At 34.3% G+C, this 19,826-nt stretch overlaps 2 protein-coding genes across 5 annotated transcripts; one reads left to right on the top strand and one right to left on the bottom strand.

Moving 5' to 3' along the window:
• Positions 1-708: 708 nt before the first annotated feature.
• Positions 709-3,970, top strand: LOC113500196 (the record flags this gene model as incomplete). Its single annotated transcript, XM_026880908.1, has 3 exons — positions 709-780; positions 1,383-1,543; positions 1,819-3,970. Coding segments are annotated over 3 exons (2,286 nt in total), but the record flags the coding sequence as incomplete, so codon positions are not given.
• LOC113508975 (PI-PLC X domain-containing protein 3) lies at positions 3,924-17,939 on the bottom strand. Of its 4 annotated transcripts, none has more exons than XM_026892201.1 (7): positions 17,540-17,939; positions 15,287-15,397; positions 14,407-14,569; positions 12,904-13,033; positions 12,361-12,519; positions 5,265-5,461; positions 3,924-4,832 (listed from the first exon to the last, which is right to left on the bottom strand). In XM_026892201.1, exons 1-7 carry the CDS (start codon positions 17,616-17,618, stop codon positions 4,601-4,603), a joined length of 1,071 nt encoding a protein of 356 aa, XP_026748002.1. In that variant the 5' UTR covers positions 17,619-17,939; the 3' UTR covers positions 3,924-4,600. The 4 variants fall into 4 exon arrangements, with proteins under 4 accessions (XP_026748002.1, XP_026748010.1, XP_026748027.1 ...); XM_026892209.1 differs by lacking the exon at positions 17,540-17,939 and adding an exon at positions 16,553-17,315; XM_026892226.1 differs by lacking the exon at positions 17,540-17,939 and adding an exon at positions 15,623-15,891.
• Between the last annotated feature and the right edge of the window lie 1,887 nt (positions 17,940-19,826).

Genomic DNA, 19,826 nt, shown 5'->3' with positions numbered 1-19,826 from the left:
GTCTCCTAGATCTACTTCGTTTACGAGTTCTGGCTTTAGGAATCCACACAGGGATATTTTGACCTTGAAGTAGTAGTCCAATACTGGGACACAAATAATCTATATCTATACTAATATATAAAGCTGAAGAGTTTGTTTGTTTGAACGCGCTAATCTCAGGAACTACTGGTTCAAATTGAAAAAATCTTTTTGTATTGAATAGACCATTAATCGAGGAAGGTTTTAGGCTATAAACCATCACGCTGCGACTAATAGGAGCGAAGATAGAATGTAAAATGTGGACAAGTATAAATCATGTGGGTAGGTATAAATCATAACATATCTTCTAACCACGCGGACGAAGTTGCGGGCAACAGCTAGTATTACATAAAAAAATGGTAACAGATTGTCATGATGATTCTGTTAAAATCATTAGTAATGTTGATTTACCTACTCGATATTTTTATCGTTGTTCATCTTAATCGGTATGTTTTGCTCTAACAAGGTTTTTGAAAACCTTAGCTTAAGAAGTCAGTGTCTCAAAATAATTTACAAAAAATCGTGTTGGTCATGTATAATCTTTAAGTCACCGACAAAACTTTCATTACATAAAATCCAAAACATTAGGCTTTGTTTAAAATTCTCGTTTTTTAAACATTTAAATAGAGTCATTTAACTAGACTTATAGAACAATGCTTACCGAGCCATTCAAGAATGATTCGATAACATATTATTTTTATATTTTCGTTGGTTTTTGCGTTGCTTTTCTGTACCTACGAATTGTATACAGGAGTAACCCAGGTATGGTGTATTTTATTAGCCTAGCTGTTTAGATTTAGCTTATCTTTCATACCGACTACTGAAAACAATAGAGTTCAGATCCAATTAGTTTCGTATCACGGATTTCGATAAGCTTACGAATTCTGTCAAATGATTCAAAGTGAAAGCAAAAAAATATCACAGATCAATGAGTTCCCAGTTACAATTTATCTATTATATACATAAAAATTATATCTTTATACAAGTAAGTAGGTCCCGGGTATAAGACCTGGTTTATAGCAAAAACAATCTAGTTCTTTAAGCTTCTGAATAAATTTTAATTTTTGCACCAATCGAGTCAAATAAGGTGCTATTTAACCAGGATATTCGATTACCAGAACCTATTTTACTTATTAATATAATAATGACATATTAGTAAACTTTTCTTTCCTTGGTTGGTTTGTTACGCCGTTTTTTCTTCACAGCCAGAGCAGATAGGGAGCGGTGAAGGGTGGGCGATATTGGGTGTCTGAATAATACGATCCTTCGACATTAAAAAAGTGCTACTGTGTAGCTTCACATTTCACTTGACAAAATCTTCTTTTTACTTTTATTTCAAGTAAACATTTGTCTGTTGCCTCCAGCACTGGCGTGACCACAGAAGCATCCACCAGAACATAATCCCGGCGAGCACGGGCGCGTGCAAGGCCCTCTCCAAGATCATACCGCAAGTGAAGGATAAGATGTCTGGACTGGCGTTTAGAGTCCCCATTGTTAATGTGTCCGTGCTTGACTTGACTGTCAGGTAATAAAATGTTCAAATTTTGAAGACTGCTATGTATTTTGATTCTTGTTGCAATGCACCGAGTAAATGCGGGAGACATTGTACGACCGGGAGGAAAGGGATATCAAGGAGGCAAGAAAGAAAATTTTAGGAAGTCTGCATCCGAAGACGACATTTCAAGAGCCGAGATGATGACAGTCTGGTTAAATTTCGTTCCTACAAATCCGTAGATTCCAAGGACAAAATAACTCCAAAAGAACTCTTTTCTTCTTGCTAATAAGTGTTTCTTTTTTCAGACTTGACGCGAACACAACCATACAAGATATCATCAAAAACGTTGAAAAAGCAAGTAGGTCGTATCTAAAGAATATTATAAAAATATCCAACGACGAGGCGGTTTCTTCAGACTTCATCGGAGACAGTCACTCTTGCATCCTCGACGCTGACTCCAGCTTACAACTAAAGCCAAACTTTTACAAAATTATTTGTTGGTACGAAAACGAGTATTCTTACGCCTGTAGAGTCTTAGACTCTATATTCTTCTCCGAAAAACAATTCAACATAATATTGCGATCGCCAAGCAAAATGACCTATGTCCGAGCGAAGCCGGCAAAAACACAGGACGAGGTGCAACAAACAGAGCGCAACATTAAAGAGATGTCTATAGAATGTAACTATAATACCGAGATCCCTAAGATAGTCAGTAGCACTTCCCAAGAAACAGGTATTAAAACAAAAGCTATTAGTCGACCAGTCCTGCAAAGGAAGCCTCACACCGGGAATACCCCGCCTTCGTCGGCCACGAGTCGCACCGACCCAAAAAAGAGAAACGAATTATTCAAAATATGGAATGACAGTACCGAAGGCGGGAAAGTTGCACAACGACAAAACAGAAGCTCCTTCTTTCACAGTTGCATGTCGTTTGGACCCAAAAACAACGAAAAGACGGATTGCATGAAAGCGCAAGAACGGCTCGAGAACGTTAAGAAAGAATTCTCGAAAATGGTAAATATTACCGAAGATTTGTTGAAAAAGTCATACAGTAATAAGATGCAACTCGAAGTTTCTGCTAAGAGTTCAAAAGAAGGAGAGAAATTTGGAACCTCGTCAAATGGGTCCCAGGTTGGATCAGCTGAAGAGTCTATTAGTCCCACGAATGGAAAATGCACCATGAAACTATCATCAAATAACCCAATATTCAAAGTGTGTGGAGATTTCAAAAATAAAGTAATTAGCAGTCCAAATACAGAAAGCAGTAAAGAAGAGGTGAGAAATAATTATGATAGAAACGAAAATATGTCTGATTATAACATCTCAAGTGACCTAAAAGTTGATAAACCACGGAAGCCATGTTTGAAAGTTTCTCTCGATGATAGCACAAAAAACCGAAACATTGGTTCTAGTCAAACTATTAAAACCTTAACTTGGTTTACAGATACAAAAAATAAAATAAAATCGAGTAGCTTCGTAAAGACGCAGTCAACAAAATCTACTAAAATAACCGACGATTTATCGAGCAACATTCAAGTGCAGTGTGCTTTTAACGATCAGAAAGTAACTGAAACACCGAAGCCAGACCTCGTGAAAAGCTCTCATTCGACGGATAGAGAAGTAGTTATCAATATTATAGACACCACAGCAAGCGAAAGCGAGCCCGAGAAACACAGCTGTGACACACAAACAGTACCGAAAGTTATCAAAGAACCAGACCCACCAGAAAAGGTCAATCTACGAGAGTTCACGAAGTATTTACACAACAAGGACTACAACATGCACGTTATTGACGAAGAACTAAAAAAACGGAACATCGTATTAGTAAACGATCAAAAAGAAAACTCTGATATTAATGTAAAAAGCAGTGATAACAGTGATCAATACAGTATAGATCTAGAAGAACGTCGCAAAACTTTAAGCAAACAGATCTTAGAGAGCCTGAGTAGACTGGCTCATGAGCCGCTGAGGATACGCGATGACGTCACGTCGGGCTGCGGGAGCCCTGAGAACACTGTCACTACTATCAGCAATGGGGACGGAAAGAGAAGAAAACCCGACCTTTACGACAAACTGGACAGTGCCAGCGGAACTGATTCAAACAATTCATTCGAAATCAATGAGAGGAAATCCCAAGTCATACATATCACAGATTTGTCGAATTCTTTAGAGGATTTGGCACGTCTGGACAAAATTTGCAGAATCATCGAGATCTCAGACGAACTGTCAGACAAATTATTTTCGGCTCTCGACAAGTCCGAACTAAAAAGTGTACAAGAAAGAAAATGGTCGTTTAAAGATCTATGTGAAAGAATTCAATTGGACGATTTTTGTAATAAGGTGTTTGGTAAAACTTAATGTTCGAAAATGTATTAGTTTATGTGACTTGTGTAAATTTAAACAAAGTACGTAATTTATCAAATAAATCTATCTTTATTAAAGGCACTTGAACAATAAGCTTTTACTCATAATTGTGTACAACAGATCATAAAGGTAGCCGTATACTTAAGAATATAGAATTACAGAAAGTATAAAAATATGATTTTATATCACAGTAGTGTATTTTGCATACTTAAGAGGTCAGCGCTTGTAAGCAACAAAACAGTTGCAACCGAGTCTTACAACTATCTCTTTATTAAAATAAAAAAGTTTTCTATGATTTGCCCCAATTCTGCTATTTACAATGGCCGATGAATGAATGACAATAGGACTAAATTTAAAATTATTCGTATTCTTTTAAGCATTTTTCCTTCACAATAATTACTATTAACCGTGAGTTTACCGTCCAATACTGAGTTTCCAATCATTGTGTAGGAAAAATGCTTAAGGGAATGCCGAAAGTGTAATTTTTTGCCAATTTTCACTCATTCATCGGTCATTGTAAATAGCAGAATTGGGGTTCAGTCAGAGACTTCGTAAAAAAAAATTGCAAGTGTTGCAAGACTATCAGGCAACTGTTTTATTGCTTGTAGACGCTGACTCCAACATCTTCAGGTACATTCGTAAATAAAATTACACAATCTCGCTGGGCTAACTAAAAACGAGACAAAAAAATATAACAAATACTTTTAAATGCTAAATCAGTTCTTACCCATGATTGTGGTGAACTATTTCAGTGTTTCTGAGTAGTTTCAAGTTTAGTTCTATGATGGTCCTGGGGAAGAGTGCGTTGTTCATGTCCACGAAGTCTCCGATGACGACGTTGACCGGAGCGGTCACGTTGCCGGGCTGGGGCGGGCCCGGGGCGAACTCCGTCAGCTTGGGTAACACCTCGTTCATTACTGGTATCGCACATTTTTCACGTAAACTTGATATCCATCTGGAAAAGTCAAGCAAAGATCGTTGATTTCGTTCGATGATTTTTAACCAATTTTTGTACTTTCGCAGAAGATTTTCAAAAAGAATAATACTATTATCAGGCTAAATTTACACCTTTTTTGCCAAATTAGAACACAAAATATTAGCTACACCATCATTTTATTCACACAATCAAATCAACGAGCATTTCCACCAATATGATGAAACTTTCTGCTCCACGTTTCACATTCTTGCCAGAGTATTTCATATTACATACATACTCAGGCGTATTTATCAAGATAGGCCGAAAATCTTGAATCCAACTGGCAAACAACTTCATGGATCCTACATTTGCCTAGACCAGAGTCACGGGATCCTTTAATCATGACCTGACGCGGAGTGCAGTTTCAACACCAAAGAACTATTTCCATGACACGAAATATATATTACATACCTGAGTACTATAAACGTGGGTGTAGGCGTAAGTACGGCCTGGTGCACGAACCCGGTCCCGGGGTGTCTGCGGATGTTTCCGAGGAAGGTGTTAAGCCCGTCGATGGTGTCCTGCTGCGGCCACGGCGACGGCAACATCTGCGGCTGCCAGAACTCGCTCGTCGCGTACACTGATTCGTTGCGGTATACCACGATAACCTGCAAGTAGAATAAGATGGTTTGAGGAAATTTTGAAGGGTGAAAGTTTTATATGAAACTAGATTTTCACCCGCGGCTTCGCCCGTGTCGAGGTCGGTTATATCGCGGTTCCAAGAGAACTCTTCAAAAGTCCGGGATAAAAACTATCCTATGTTCTTTCTCATGGTCAACTCTATCTCTGTACCAAATTTCATTAAAATCAATTCAGTGGTTTAGACGTGAAACAGACAGGCAGAGTTATGCGATGTTGGTAGGGACGGAGACGAATTGAAACTACTAAAGTTAGGATTGAACTCATTTATTTAAGGTATGTGGGTAATATTTATATAAAATAATCTAGGTAACTAGCATACCATATATGGTTAACCTAAATCTAGTGTTACAATGTCTCTAGTTACTAATTGAATATTATTCGTATTACAAGTGAATGAACTTATTGGAATCTAGATCTTCAGGCACGTGTCTCGTCTCGAGTAACATTAGTCACACGGCCATGAATCACTATAATATTATTATTAATATTTTAAGTACCTAACCTAACTTGGATACATACCACATATTCATCCCTGATGGAAAAAAAAATATAATCATTATATAAGGTTATATTTTTTTTTTTTTTTTTTAATTATACATATATATTTTTTACATTAGTACATAATTTAGTGCGATTCTTATGAATCAATTCTAATTTACCATTTTTTAGTATTTCCACATTCGGACTTAAATCTCTAACAACTTTGTATGGACCCGAAAATACACTGGTGAATTTATTTCTATTTTCATTTTTTATTAATATATCATCATTTGGCTTATACTGTATTTGATTAATGTTCTTATCATATATATTTTTCCTTAAATTTTTTGTATTCATAAGGTTTTCTCTTGCTGATTTTTGAGATGCCTGAAGCCTATATCTTAATTCTAATGGATAACTTTCGAAATTATAAATTGGGTCGATATGAGTTGTCAAGTTGCTAGGTAAAGTGCATTTCTTGCCGAAAACTAATTCAAATGGAGTGAACTTTGTCTTTGTATGAACTGAAGTGTTATATGCAAAACACCAAAATGGTAACCATTTACTCCAATGCTCTGGACTATTGTCAGTTTGAATACGAAGATAAGCACTAAGATTCTTATGACAGTTTTCTAGAGAACCTATACTTTGATGATGATATGCTGTTGATGTAAGTTTATTTATTTTTAATAGTTCACAAACCTTTTGAAATACGTCGGATACAAATTCTGTACCTCTGTCTGTGGCTATAGTCTCAGGAATCCCGTATCGAAGTATAAAATTACTTACCAGTTTTTCTGCAACTTCAATGGAGCTCTTAGTTACTAAGGGATAGGCTTCAACGTATTTAGTTAATTCACATTGTAGAGTCAAAATGTATGAGAAATTGTCTTCATCTCTATCTAAAGGACCCACAATGTCTAGAAATATTTTCTGAAATGCTGTATCCGCAGTAGTTGTTATATTCATGGGTTCTTTTATATTCCGAGAATATTTTTCTTTTTGACATTTAATACACTTTTTAACATATTTCTTAATATCATCTTCTAATCCTACCCAAAAATAATAGTTTTTTATATTATTATACATTCTCCTAATGCCTGCGTGGCCACTCGAAGGCAATATATGAAAATCATTTAGTATAACTTTTTTTTCATCATTATTATTAATTCTTATTACGTCTTTTAATACACATAGACGCGGACCGGTCCAATTTTCATTATTCTTTATTTCATTAGCTAGCTTCTCTACAAATATATTATTATTCTCATTTTTAATTATAATTATTTCACTTATTTCCCATTTATTGCTTACTATACCAAGTTCCTTCACAAAGGTGGCTCGCATCATTTGCGATGAGGAATATGGTTTTATATATAATGTTTTATTTTCTTCTACATAAATAAACGTTTTCGACTCTTTTACTTTCATATTTATCTCTTTTCGTAACTTTATTAACTCTAATTCTTTCATAAAACGTAGTTCGACGCATTGCTTCGGTTTAAAATTCATATCTACAACTTTCGGTTGATCAGTCCGATCGTTGCTATGCACTGAGGGTAAACATTCTTTTGATTTACTCCCGTTTTCGTCTATGTTAAGTTTTTTCTTCATTGCTCTAGTCATAACACATAAACATTCACTCATTTCCTTTAAATTTTTTGATGTTATTTGAATTCTAGATAATGTGTCTGCTACAGTATTTTCTTTACCTTTAACATAATCTACCGTAAAATCAAATTCCTCTAATGCAAGTCTGAACTTTATTAATCGACTTGACGGATCTTTCATATTAAAGAGATATACTAACGGCTTATGATCGGTTTTAATCGTAAAATGTCTGCCAAATAAATATGGTCTGAAATATTTGGTTGCCCACACAATGGCAAGAAGTTCTTTTTCGATTGTTGCATAGTTTCGTTCTGCTTTATTCAAATTTCTACTTGCGTAAGCTACTGGCCGTCCATCATTATTAGATAAAACTGCACCTAAAGCATAGCCTGACGCATCAGTACTCAAGACGAATTCATTGGATTGGTCAAAATTTGGATATTGCAGTACTGGTGGATTACACATTGCCTTTTTTAGTATTTCAAATGCTTTTTGGTGATTATTATCCCAGGTAAATTTTACATTCTTCTTACTTAATTGGTTGAGGTGATATGCTTTTTCTGCAAAAGCTGGAATAAATTTCCTGTAATAATTGGCTAACGCTACAAAACTTTTTACTTCCTTCTCATTAGTTGGAATAGGATATTCTATAATGCTTTTTATCTTTTCCGGGTCAGGTAGAATACCATCAGCAGATACTACATGCCCTAAGTATAAAACTTGCTTCTTTAAAAATTCGCATTTAATTGGATTTAGCTTTAGATTAACCTTTCGTAATCTTTCGAAAACACTAATTAAATTATTTACGTGACTATCTAAATTTCTTCCGAAAACTACTATATCGTCTAAATAAACAAAGCATTTATCATACGTTAATCCAGACATTGCTAAAGTTATCATTCTGCTAAATGCACTTGGGCTTATTTTAAGTCCCATAGGTAACCGGGTCATTTGGTATTGTCCCGAACAAAATGCTGTATATTTCTTTGAATCTGAATCTAATTCTTGTTGGTAATAACCTGAAAAAAGATCAAGATGGCTAAAATAAATTGATCCTGACAATGAGTCTAATATTTCTGTTATGTTTGGAAGAGGAAATTTATCATCCTGTATTCTCTCATTTAGTTTCCTATAATCTATTACAAGTCGCCATTTCTTTTCTCCTGTAGCGTGTGATTTTTTCGGTACCAATAAAACCGGGCTTGACCATTCGCTTTGCGTTGGCTCAATTATTCCATCTTTTAACATTTTGTTAATTTGTGTATCTATTTCTTTTTTATGCATTTGTGGTAACCTATAATTTTTAACAAATACCGGACTAGCATTTGGCTTTAGTTGGATCGATTGTTTACATAAATTAGTAACTGTTAATTGATCATCTGGTAATTGAAAAATATCAGCGTACTTTGCACAAATTTTTTCTATCTCTATTTTTTCTTCTTTATTTAAATGATCTAATTTTAACTGTTTGAAAAGGATTTTTACTCTATCTGCATTTTTGTTAGTATCATTAAAATAACAATAGTTGTACTCCTCCAGATTATGTATCGTAGGTTTAATATCATGCAATTGTATTTCTTTTTCGGTAGTATTTAAAATTTGAATTGGTATCTTTCCGTCAATTGGTTTAGCAATAGTACTAGCAACGAAAACTCCTTCACTTATTTCTTTTGCACAAATAACACAATCTTCTGTTTTACGTGTTTTGATATATATAATTGACTCTGACCGAGGTGCTAACGTATAACATGAGTAGTTTTTGCAATTTAAAGTTATCAACTCATTTATACCTGTGGTAAATGTTATTGTATTTGTTTTATAATTAATTATAGAATTATATTTATTTAAGAAATCATGACCTAAAATTCCTGTGGAAACACATGGCAAAGATTTGAAAACATGAAATTTATGCGTTATTATTTTATTTCCTAGTTGTAAACCTAAATATGTATATCCTATGGCTTGCACACTGCCGCCTATACCATTAATGTGTAGATTTACATAATTAACTTTAATATTTTGTTGTTTGATATATTCATGTTTGACAGCTGATATTGTAGCACCTGTGTCTATTAACCATGTGCTTACGCCTAACCCGTTTCCGGTGCTTATTTCAATGGAAATTGAATTACCGCCTGCCAATATATAGTCATTAGTCACGAAAAAAATCGTTATTTCCTGTGTCATTTGCATTTTCGTCTCCTTTTTCGTACAACATGTGAACTTTTCGTTCGTTATTTTTGTACTGATTATGACCTGAACACCCTCTCGAGTAACGTGGTGGATTTGCACCATGTCCTCGGTAAGATCGTCCGGAAGACCTACCTCTCTGATAATTTTGATAATACCGTGGTGGGTTATATTGAATGTAATTTACTTTATTTCTTTGATACGTACCTCTGTTGTTGCCCCTATAGTACGTTCTTGATGGTCGAGTGCCTCTCGAGTAGTTGTTATGACCTCTATACATATTGTTTCGTTTATACGTACCAATTACTTCTGATGATGAAGTAGAGTTTTCTTCGTCGATTGCAACTTGTACGGCATCTTTGAGTGACTCGAAATTCCTGGCTGCAATGATGGTGCTTAACCTACGGTTACGTAATCCATCGGCAAACCTTTTAATAGCCAATTTCTCATTAAGCGGCTTAAGCACTTTATAGCTATTTGAGTCGCCATTAGACTGAGAGATTGTTAAGTCAACGAATAGTTCTGATAGTTGTTGTCCATATTCTGAAATTGTTACGTCATTTTGTCGCAGTGTCTGTAATTTTGATTGAATCGCGGTGGCTGCCTTTTGAGCAAGCAACTTACATCTCATATCGTTCAACAATGCCTCAATAGATGAGTACTGCTCGTCTAATTTTAACTTAGCTGATTTTGAAAGTCTACTTTTCAATACAAATTTAATCAAACTTAGTTTACATTCTGGTGTGGTTAGTAGTGAACCATAATATTCGATATTATCAATTAATTTTTCAGTAACTACGTCATTATTGTTCATTACTGGTAATAAATTTAAAGCAGTCTTTAAATTAAATGTTTCCATTTTTAATGGTCCCTCTTTGCACAATGTCTTAATGTCGTTATACAATTTCATATATCTTTCGCTCAACGCGTTAATTAATACTAATGCACTATCCTTTATGATACCACTATTAGCTTGTTCACTTATATTGTTTATCTCGTCTACATATAAAGAATAATTTTCGTTAGCTTCTTTTAGCTTCTTAGCTAAGGCTTCAGCTGTACGTCTTTGTCGTCCTAATTTTACTAAATTAGTACGTATTTTAGTTAATTTTTCAAATAATTCTTCAATAATGGTCATTACGTATCATTTTTTTTTTTTTTTTTATATATATAATTGTATGCTTAATATTCCATTATATCCTTAATTAAAATACACTAAATGATTAAATACGCATTGATTATAATATCAACTAATTATTGCTACGAGTATTATATGTAGATAGATGTATATTACTCACATAGTCCCGTTGAAATAGAGCAGTTACCACTTCACTCGTCACACTTTTACACTTTTGTCTTAGCTTATTCACCAGTCTAAATACTTTGCGTCACGTTCCCATACTATTTTCCAAATCCATATAACAGTCCCTTCATACACCAAATCTATCTTCGCAATACCCCGAGTCCCCTCCTGGAACTCTACATCGAGTTGATTGGCTGTCAACGCGAACTGTCTTGCCGTTATTTTTTCTGGGCTCAAAGTACTGTGTCCCTTGTATCCTTCAATATGTGCTGTGATAGCTATTCGTCCTTCTTCCCTCGTTATGTTGACACCTTCGTTTACTATTTCGTTTGCGTCGCAAAAAATTTTTAATGTGGTTCGAATCGTTTCTAAGTAGTACTCCATCTTTAAACTGGTATAACTTTTTGACGTAGAATCTCGCCTTGTGCTCTTTTTGCTATTCTCTTGTTGACACACGTATTAAGGTAACGCAAGAGAGCAAGAGATGTAATTACAAGTCCAGTAATCACAAATATGCAGATGTACAAATTCAAATTGGCTATTCCTTGGGTCAGTATATTATTTTGTTCTATTAAATTAGTTTTCCCAATTTGAGTATAAATATCGTTGTGACTGACTTCTGCCGCGGACGGTGGTTTCTGAGTGTTCCCCATTGCGTAAATTAATAGGTTTATTTTACTCCATAATGAACGGACACCGATCGTTTCGCCACCATATACGGAACGCACTCACATTTCTAATAACACCAAACCCGACTCGAGCGCACTGGCAGGGTCGCCATGCGATGTTGGTAGGGACGGAGACGAATTGAAACTACTAAAGTTAGGATTGAACTCATTTATTTAAGGTATGTGGGTAATATTTATATAAAATAATCTAGGTAACTAGCATACCATATATGGTTAACCTAAATCTAGTGTTACAATGTCTCTAGTTACTAATTGAATATTATTCGTATTACAAGTGAATGAACTTATTGGAATCTAGATCTTCAGGCACGTGTCTCGTCTCGAGTAACATTAGTCACACGGCCATGAATCACTATAATATTATTATTAATATTTTAAGTACCTAACCTAACTTGGATACATACCACAGTTACTTTCGCATTTATAATATTAGTAGGGATAGGGCATAATAAAAATGTATAGGAGTATAGGCGTGTGAGTGTGAGTGACATCGGTACTTTTTTTTCAACTTGATACAAAATGCAATGCTTGAAACAATGGCACACCAGTTTCTCTTGATCTTCATGAAACTAGAAAAAAATATTATATATACCTGCATCTTCAGTCTATTGAGTGAGTTGAGCGTGATGGCTTGCAGGTCAATCTGTCTTGGTACCAGGCGAGGCCCGTACAGATTGAGGAGATACCGCATCAGCTTCTGATGGTGTTCCCGCGTAAACCCGTAGAAATGCTGGCAGTCCAAGATAACCACCTGCAGTGCGTCGAAACTGTTGTTTTAGTAATTGTATTGAAGGTTTCATACTTTTTTTATGTTGATAGCCATTGTTCTTTTCAATAGCTTAGGAACATATGGTTTTCTGTTATATGTAGATTTCGGTTTGTTTGTACTTAATTCACGTTTTACATGATTTCCCAAAATATTTGGTATATAATCTACTTAAAAAAAAATAACTCTATTATAAAATAAAATTGCAATTAGTGTTCAAAGTTTTTTTCAGGACATAAAAATTGTTTAAAAGGTGCAAATAAGATGAAAGTATTTGGGGGACTTGCCCAGGCGTGGGGCACAGTGGTATAGATTAAGAAAGAAGGTTATATATTTAATTTCAAAAGTTACAAGATCTAACTGCTATACCTCTCCAGGATGTGATTCGGTGAATTCCTTGACTTGAGTCAAAGCTGTAGATATCTCATCTCCATATAAACCATGAGTGAAATAGAAGTTGTCATCATCTGGCTTTGTAGCCAGCCTTAGGTCAAAATACCTGAAAAAAATAACCAGTTCATTAACAAAAAAAAATTACAAAGTTTGTTTACATTTTTCCTATCCTTAAGGACTTCATAACAAAGCCTTTCTAAAAAGTTTGTATGCAGGGAGGTTTAATAGCAAGGTGTTGGCTTCGACCCTTTAACCCTTAACGTTATGAAGCCAGGCACTTAACTCATGTTAGTCAATGTAATGTGTGTTATGTGTTTTAGTACCATCAACCGGGAAAAGTAGGGATAAACAGAGACAGACTTCTTTTACCTTTCGTAAGGTCGAATTTTTGGTTTAGTCTAAGAATGACTGATTCGCGAAATGACTACATGGTCTATAATTGACCAATTCTTGAAATGTACAATTCTTTAAATGACTGATTCTTTTAAAGACCCATTCTATAAATGACCGATTCTTCAAATGACTGATTTTTCAATTCTATGAATGTGTGTGAATATCGTAAATAAAATGCTATGTAAGGGTTTGCAAATCATATATTTTTCAACTAGTTTAAAAAAAATAACTTGTGTAGTATGCATGAATCAAAGACGTGGCTAATAGATAGCGCTATTTCTGAAATATATATATGCATTATGCAAAAAGACAAGAGGAAATAATGGATGTAAGTAAATTAAGTAAATTTTTGTCACTGCTCCGCTCCTATTGGTCATAGCGTGATGTTATGTAGCCTATAAAATATACAAAAATTTTACTGATTGCATTTTTGGCTTCAGTATCGATCACCTCCTGATAGTTTTTTTGGAAATATATTTCATGTACAGAATTGACCTCTCTACAGATTTATTATAAGTATAGATATTCACACACATTCATAGAATTGAAAAATCAGTCATTTGAAGAATCGGTCTTTAAAAGAATCGGTCTTTTATAGAATCAGTCATCTGTAGAATCGGTCATTTAAAGAATTGTACATTTCAAGAATTGGTCAATTATAGACCATGTAGTCATTTCGCGAATCAGTCATTCTTAGACTAAACCGAATTTTTAGAGGTTCATATGGCAACAGTTTTCTTTAATTTAAATTAATATAATATTGTGATTCGCTTCAATTCATTAGTTAACAAACTTTTTAAGTCATACATTGCATGTTTAAATGTAATCACAAAAATGGGGAATGAACACAAACTTGCATTTATTTTTAATGGCTTCACGATTTAAGAAGTTGAAACCTGACGGAAACATTTAATTTTTTTTTTCGTAATTTAGGTTACGAAAAAGGTTTTAAGACCATCATAAAAGTTGTCTCCATTCATCCAGCCAGTCCTATTCACATTTTCGACTGTATCATGCTACATGAAAAATTAAAAGCTTGTAAGCATAAGAAGACTGTGCAAGTGCTAATTGTTACTTCAAAGATACCTAATGCCAATGAGAAGTTGTTGCCAAGTGTCACTGGCCTGCGTTATGGTCCATCGTAAGATCGTACCTCGGAAAAATGGGTACAGTCGATTGAGGATCGGTTCGGCGTCTGGCGCTACTGTGCTAGACCGTGTTATACCATATGTCATGGAGTCATGGCTGCCTGGAAACATAAAGTTATTATTTGATTCACACAAAAGAAAATGGGTAGTCTCATCATGGTAAAATGAACAGATCAATTCTACATAGAACAAGCATTTGTGTTGAACAGGTGTTACATAACATAAGTATGGACATACACATACACTATGGACCCTAGCATGGCAATGTAGAACAGAGGAGGATGCTAACTTTATTTAGATTATGTACCACAAATTATTTTTATTTATTAAGGGGTTGTTTTATCTTAAGGGAAGTTCAAGAATACAAAATTTAAATTCCATAAGCAAGGAGTATTTTTTTTTATTAAAATAGTATAGCTTCGTCCTCAACAGAGCTTGAAAAAAAAGTTCATGGCAGACCTTGATACACAAAAGCTTGTTATTTGGCTAAGTTATTTATTAATTTAAATTTAAACCATTTATATCCATCTTTTTAAATTCATTTGCAAGAAGTAATGTATGAAAACCTTTTAGTGTCAATTTATTGTTACAGGACTGACAAAGGAAACAAAGAAATAAACAATAGTTTTAACATAATGGATCCATTAAAGGATTCAAATATGTATATCTGCTTTCTCAAAGTGGGAATTAAGTTTTAATTAACCAAATAGCAATAAATTACCTATTGTGTCATGTCATTCAACTTTAAGATCAATAAAAATTTAGGTCAAGTAAAACTTTCTGTTTTAAAGAAAAAAGTAAAATATTTTCAAATTTACCTGGAATAGCAAGGTAGATCAATGGTACTTCTTTCAACTGAGCAGGCAGATCACTCATCCAGTGCTCTAGACGAAGTTTGTGAGCTAAAGTATCTTCACTCATGATTATAGCTGGAATATAAACAAAGAACTTTGTCACTTCACTACTTTATCAATGAAACAAAACTTTTTACAACAATATAAATAAGGTAAACGTAAAATTTTACGACTCTGTTAGTTATACAGGAGCTAAAGTGTAACACAGCTTCATCTATTTACCTTGAACAGTATTTGGAATAGTAATATATTACAAAAGAATCACGTCATATCTACTCAGTACATGCGAACTATGCTTACGATTAATGTTGGCCTTTCAAAACAAGTCGGGATATTTCAAATATTTGCATATTGTGGTCATTTTTCAGTCATGAAATTATTAAATATGAAAAATTTTTGGTTCGTGCATTTTTGTTATTCATTATTAAACGTTGATTTGCAAATGTTGATCGATTTCTAATGATATTTTGAATTCATCCCTCTTTCAAATTTTGCAGGGTTCTAATGTCAAATGAAATGACATGTCTCGATTGACAATTTACTGTCATGTGCTAAACGTTTCGTTCGTCGCATTTTTTATCCTTTCAAATTAAGTCACTTGTAGGGAAGGTTCTTTAAATAGTAATATTTATTAATTATTTTGGTGCCTGACAAATTGCGATAATTAAGAATTGGATAAAAGAAATAAAAGTTATAAGTGTTATTAGAACTACTAATTGTTATCTTAATTTCTGTATATGGAATTAATAATGTATTTAGTATTATTATTATGTTTACATGTATAATTACATATTTTATGTTCTTTGAAAATAAAGTAAGTACCTATCGTATTATTGTTTATTATTGTATAAAATTTATATTGATATTTGGCATTTGGTACTCTTCGAGGCAATCTTAAACTTTAAAGTTCATAGTTTATACCATATTTATTTAAATGTGATAATTTCAACGAACCGTGCTGGTGAAAGTCGTTCTGTTCGGTAAAAGAAAGTCCGAATTAAAGCCAAAAAACCTGCCAATTGAAATAAAACTTTCGAGCCAACATTTATGATTTAACTTTCAGACACAAAATATAAATTGTCCCTTTAAATACTTAAGTTATTTACAAGCGTAAGTATATAATTTAACTGATCAAACAGCAGAAAATTACATACTCGCACCTACAAAACACTGTTCGTGAGTAACATACCTACTAAATAAGTTTAAACACCAACACAAATGTCTACATACCAAATAAAAATAAAATGAATCCGAACTTCATGATAACACAACGAGAACACATGTAACACGTGGGTACCGGAAAAATTGCCTCGCACTCGAAATAATTAACGTAAAAGACAGCACAAAATAGCAAACAACCGTTATTATGTTCAAACAGAATTTAGCGTGTGTTTCGCTTCGCACATGTAAATCTACTCTGGTCTGAGATTAAACTAAAATGAACTTATCATGCACTTCAATGAGAAACACACGTTAATAAATGCAAAAAGTAGGTAATACAGTTGTTGTACCGGTGCACAGATTGCTTTGTCACTTATGTCCTCCTAACTAGATGTCCACAACGTAGATTTAGTGAAAGGAGTCCAATTTTTTTACCTTTGATGGTCTAATTTTAACATTGACCTTGGTATATTGGGTTTACCATGACTTGACTGATTGTACGGGAGAGCACTGTGGCGAAAATTAAGCAACGTTGTTTTATAAATAAGAAAAGGCTTTCAGATAACATTGTTCCTTGTAGTCATTTGGTTGGACTTGAGAAAACTGCCTATGTCGAAATTAAGTATCAAGTATCATAATAGTGAGGATAAATATTCTTTTTAGGGTTTCGTATCCACAAGTTGAAAACAGAGTGATATTTCTGGGACTCCGCTATCCGTCTGACCATCTAAGTCTGTCTTGCCTTCACCAGGCTTTATCTCGGAAACCGTATTAACTAAACAATTTAAATTTTCAGAGGTGATGTATCCTTTGAAGCTACAACAAGATATAAATTAATAATAAAGCTGTTGTTACGGTCACATATTTGGGTACCTTCATAATTTTTTGCAAAACACCTTTGACTTGCACGGAACCCTGACGAGTCCGACTCGAACTTGACCGGTTTTATTTTAAAACACGTTTTTTCCTTAAATGGGGCATTTAACAACCAGTAATTTGTAAGTACGTTGTTTGCTTACGGCTACAATTTAGATTGTTATCAAAAGAGTCACTTACCCGAGTCCAGTTTTTTGGGGCCAAAAAGTTTTGCACATATCCTGTCTTTTTTCTTCTTTAGGCACAAAATGAACGACATTTTGATACTCAGGGAAGAATATTCACAGAAATTAAAAAAAGGACGAAGACACTGTACTTGTGTGTTACTCGCCAGTATCACTTTTAAAAAGAACAATAATAAAGGCGGTCGTACGAGAAAACAATTTCTATAAATACTCCTTGCAATATTTTTCTTTTATGTTTCTGTCCTCCAGAAGTTCATTACTGCCAGTCGGGGTCACAACGATGCGTACAAAACGATAAATCACTGATAGGCGTACAAGGTTGGTATGAAGAAATAATTATATTTACAAATATACCTACATCTTGTATAATTATGGAGGTAGCTAAGTAAACAGTTCTATATACCTTCATTAAGTGCGGCTACACGAAATACGTACTACATTAGAAAAAAGTGGTCAAGTGCGAGTCGGGTTTGCGACACAGTGTTTGGAACAAATAGGCTCGAAAAATCAGTTAGGTGACAAATAAATTTGTGGGCCAAACACAAAAGTATTTGTGTCTGTAACGATATTCCTTTATTTTTAAGTGGCAGAAAATACATCAAACAAGAACATATCTTTAGTACAGTGGAGCTTCAGTAATAGGATGCCGTTTTACCCTTTCGGTACGGAAGGGTTCTCTTTTTTCATAAATTGAACACACGGCACCTCGCCTGATGAAGCCTTAATTAAATGTTCTACTTATTTCACCTATCTAGAAAAAAACTAATGTAAGATGCATTATTATTTTTGTAGATATTTATTTAATTATAATTACTCAGTATAACTTCGTTTTATTAATTATAATTACGCAGTATAACTTCGTTTTATTAATCATGGTAGCTTAGTAACAAGAATTCTCGTTAGTAACATGTGCGTTGGTAATTAAATACTTTTGACCTAGGCACCTTTAGCTACACTCAATCTGTTGGTTTTTAAGATCTACTTAGTTTTTTTTAGGGAAATCGACTGTTGTTTAGACCACAGTCGATTACCATAAAAAAGGAAGTAGATCTTTTTCGAATTCCGATTTTTGTTTGGCGTTGTAATCTTAGAACACTGGGTTGTATGTGCTGTCATAATAATATACAGGTTCCGTGTAGACTGGTAGAAAGCTATATCCTACACGAAAAGAAACAGTTTCCATTTCTGCTTGTGACAGCTCATACACCAAAATTTCAGCGGGGTGTACACCGCTCTCACAGTATATTATAATAGTGGCCCAGCAATATACGATTTTTTTTACACAATTAGTGGCGTAATCTAGGCCGGGAGGCATACTTCTATGTCTAACTCTAAAGGATTGCAATGCATTTCCATGCATCCACACATAAACGCGTATGACGTAGTACGACTGTTTAGGTTTAGTCAGTAAGAGGCTGACACTAAAAGTTACCTACCCCAAGGGATTCCCCCGCTTTACCAAAAAAAGGAGATATACTCCTGTACAACTTTCAGAATAGTCCCCTCAACGAATATCGGTCTCGGTACGACATCGACATGGGCCACCAACATAACCTCAAATATTGTCTAAGTTCATGCGAAGACCAACTCAAAGGCTTGATGCTATAAATACCCCCAATTTATGTTTAACTAGCTGTTGCCCGCGGGCCTGCCCGCTACATATCGAAAATGATCCAACGGTAACATAAAATCGGGATAAAAACTATCCTATGTGGTTTATATCTTAGTTACAAAAAAGTTTCATATAAATCCGCTCAGTGGTTTAAGCGTGAAAGAGGAACAAACATCCATATTGACAAATTTTCGCTTTTATAGACTTTATTAGTAGAATACGTCATGTAATCGATTCCTAAGTACTATAAAACTATGTTTCAAAGCTAAAATGGTGTCGATGGCTTTCGTGTTAAGGTTAGGTTGGTACTAACGCAAGTGCAAAATGCACACGGCTAATACAAGGGCATTGCGTTTACTCGATAATTTACTGCTACACGAATAGATACACGAATGATTTAGTAATATGCAACAAAGAATACTTTAAATATTAAGCCTTATAAATCGAACTGCATAATTTAAATTATGAGTATTATTTGGAAAAACCGAAACCTTTGCTGAAAGAGTATTGGGAATTATGGATCCTCATTCTTCATCAATATTGAAACTAATTATGCACCTATTTATACGGTTTATCATTTGAAGCTCCAAATTAATGTTTTTTTAAAACATGATCTTCATCCCAAATTGGATCCAGTGCTAATCAATGCCAGGAATTACATTGAAGCCAT

Source organism: Trichoplusia ni, chromosome 1, assembly GCF_003590095.1.
Source record: "Trichoplusia ni isolate ovarian cell line Hi5 chromosome 1, tn1, whole genome shotgun sequence".
Lineage (NCBI taxonomy): Eukaryota > Metazoa > Arthropoda > Insecta > Lepidoptera > Noctuidae > Trichoplusia > Trichoplusia ni.
Note: the sequence above shows the minus strand (reverse complement) of the source record. Positions and strands in the feature narration are given on the sequence as shown.

What these genes read in the sequence shown, in the direction of transcription:
- LOC113508975 (XM_026892201.1), bottom strand. Translation starts at nt 17,618, where the DNA reads ATGTCGTTCATTTTGTGCCTAAAGAAGAAAAAAGACAGGATATGTGCA. An exon ending in GATCTACCTTGCTATTCCAG is followed by an intron (nt 14,570 to 15,286) that starts GTAAATTTGAAA and finishes TTATGTTTCCAG; the next exon opens with GCAGCCATGACTCCATGACA. An exon ending in CCCACGTTTATAGTACTCAG is followed by an intron (nt 4,833 to 5,264) that starts GTATGTAATATA and finishes TGACTTTTCCAG; the next exon opens with ATGGATATCAAGTTTACGTG.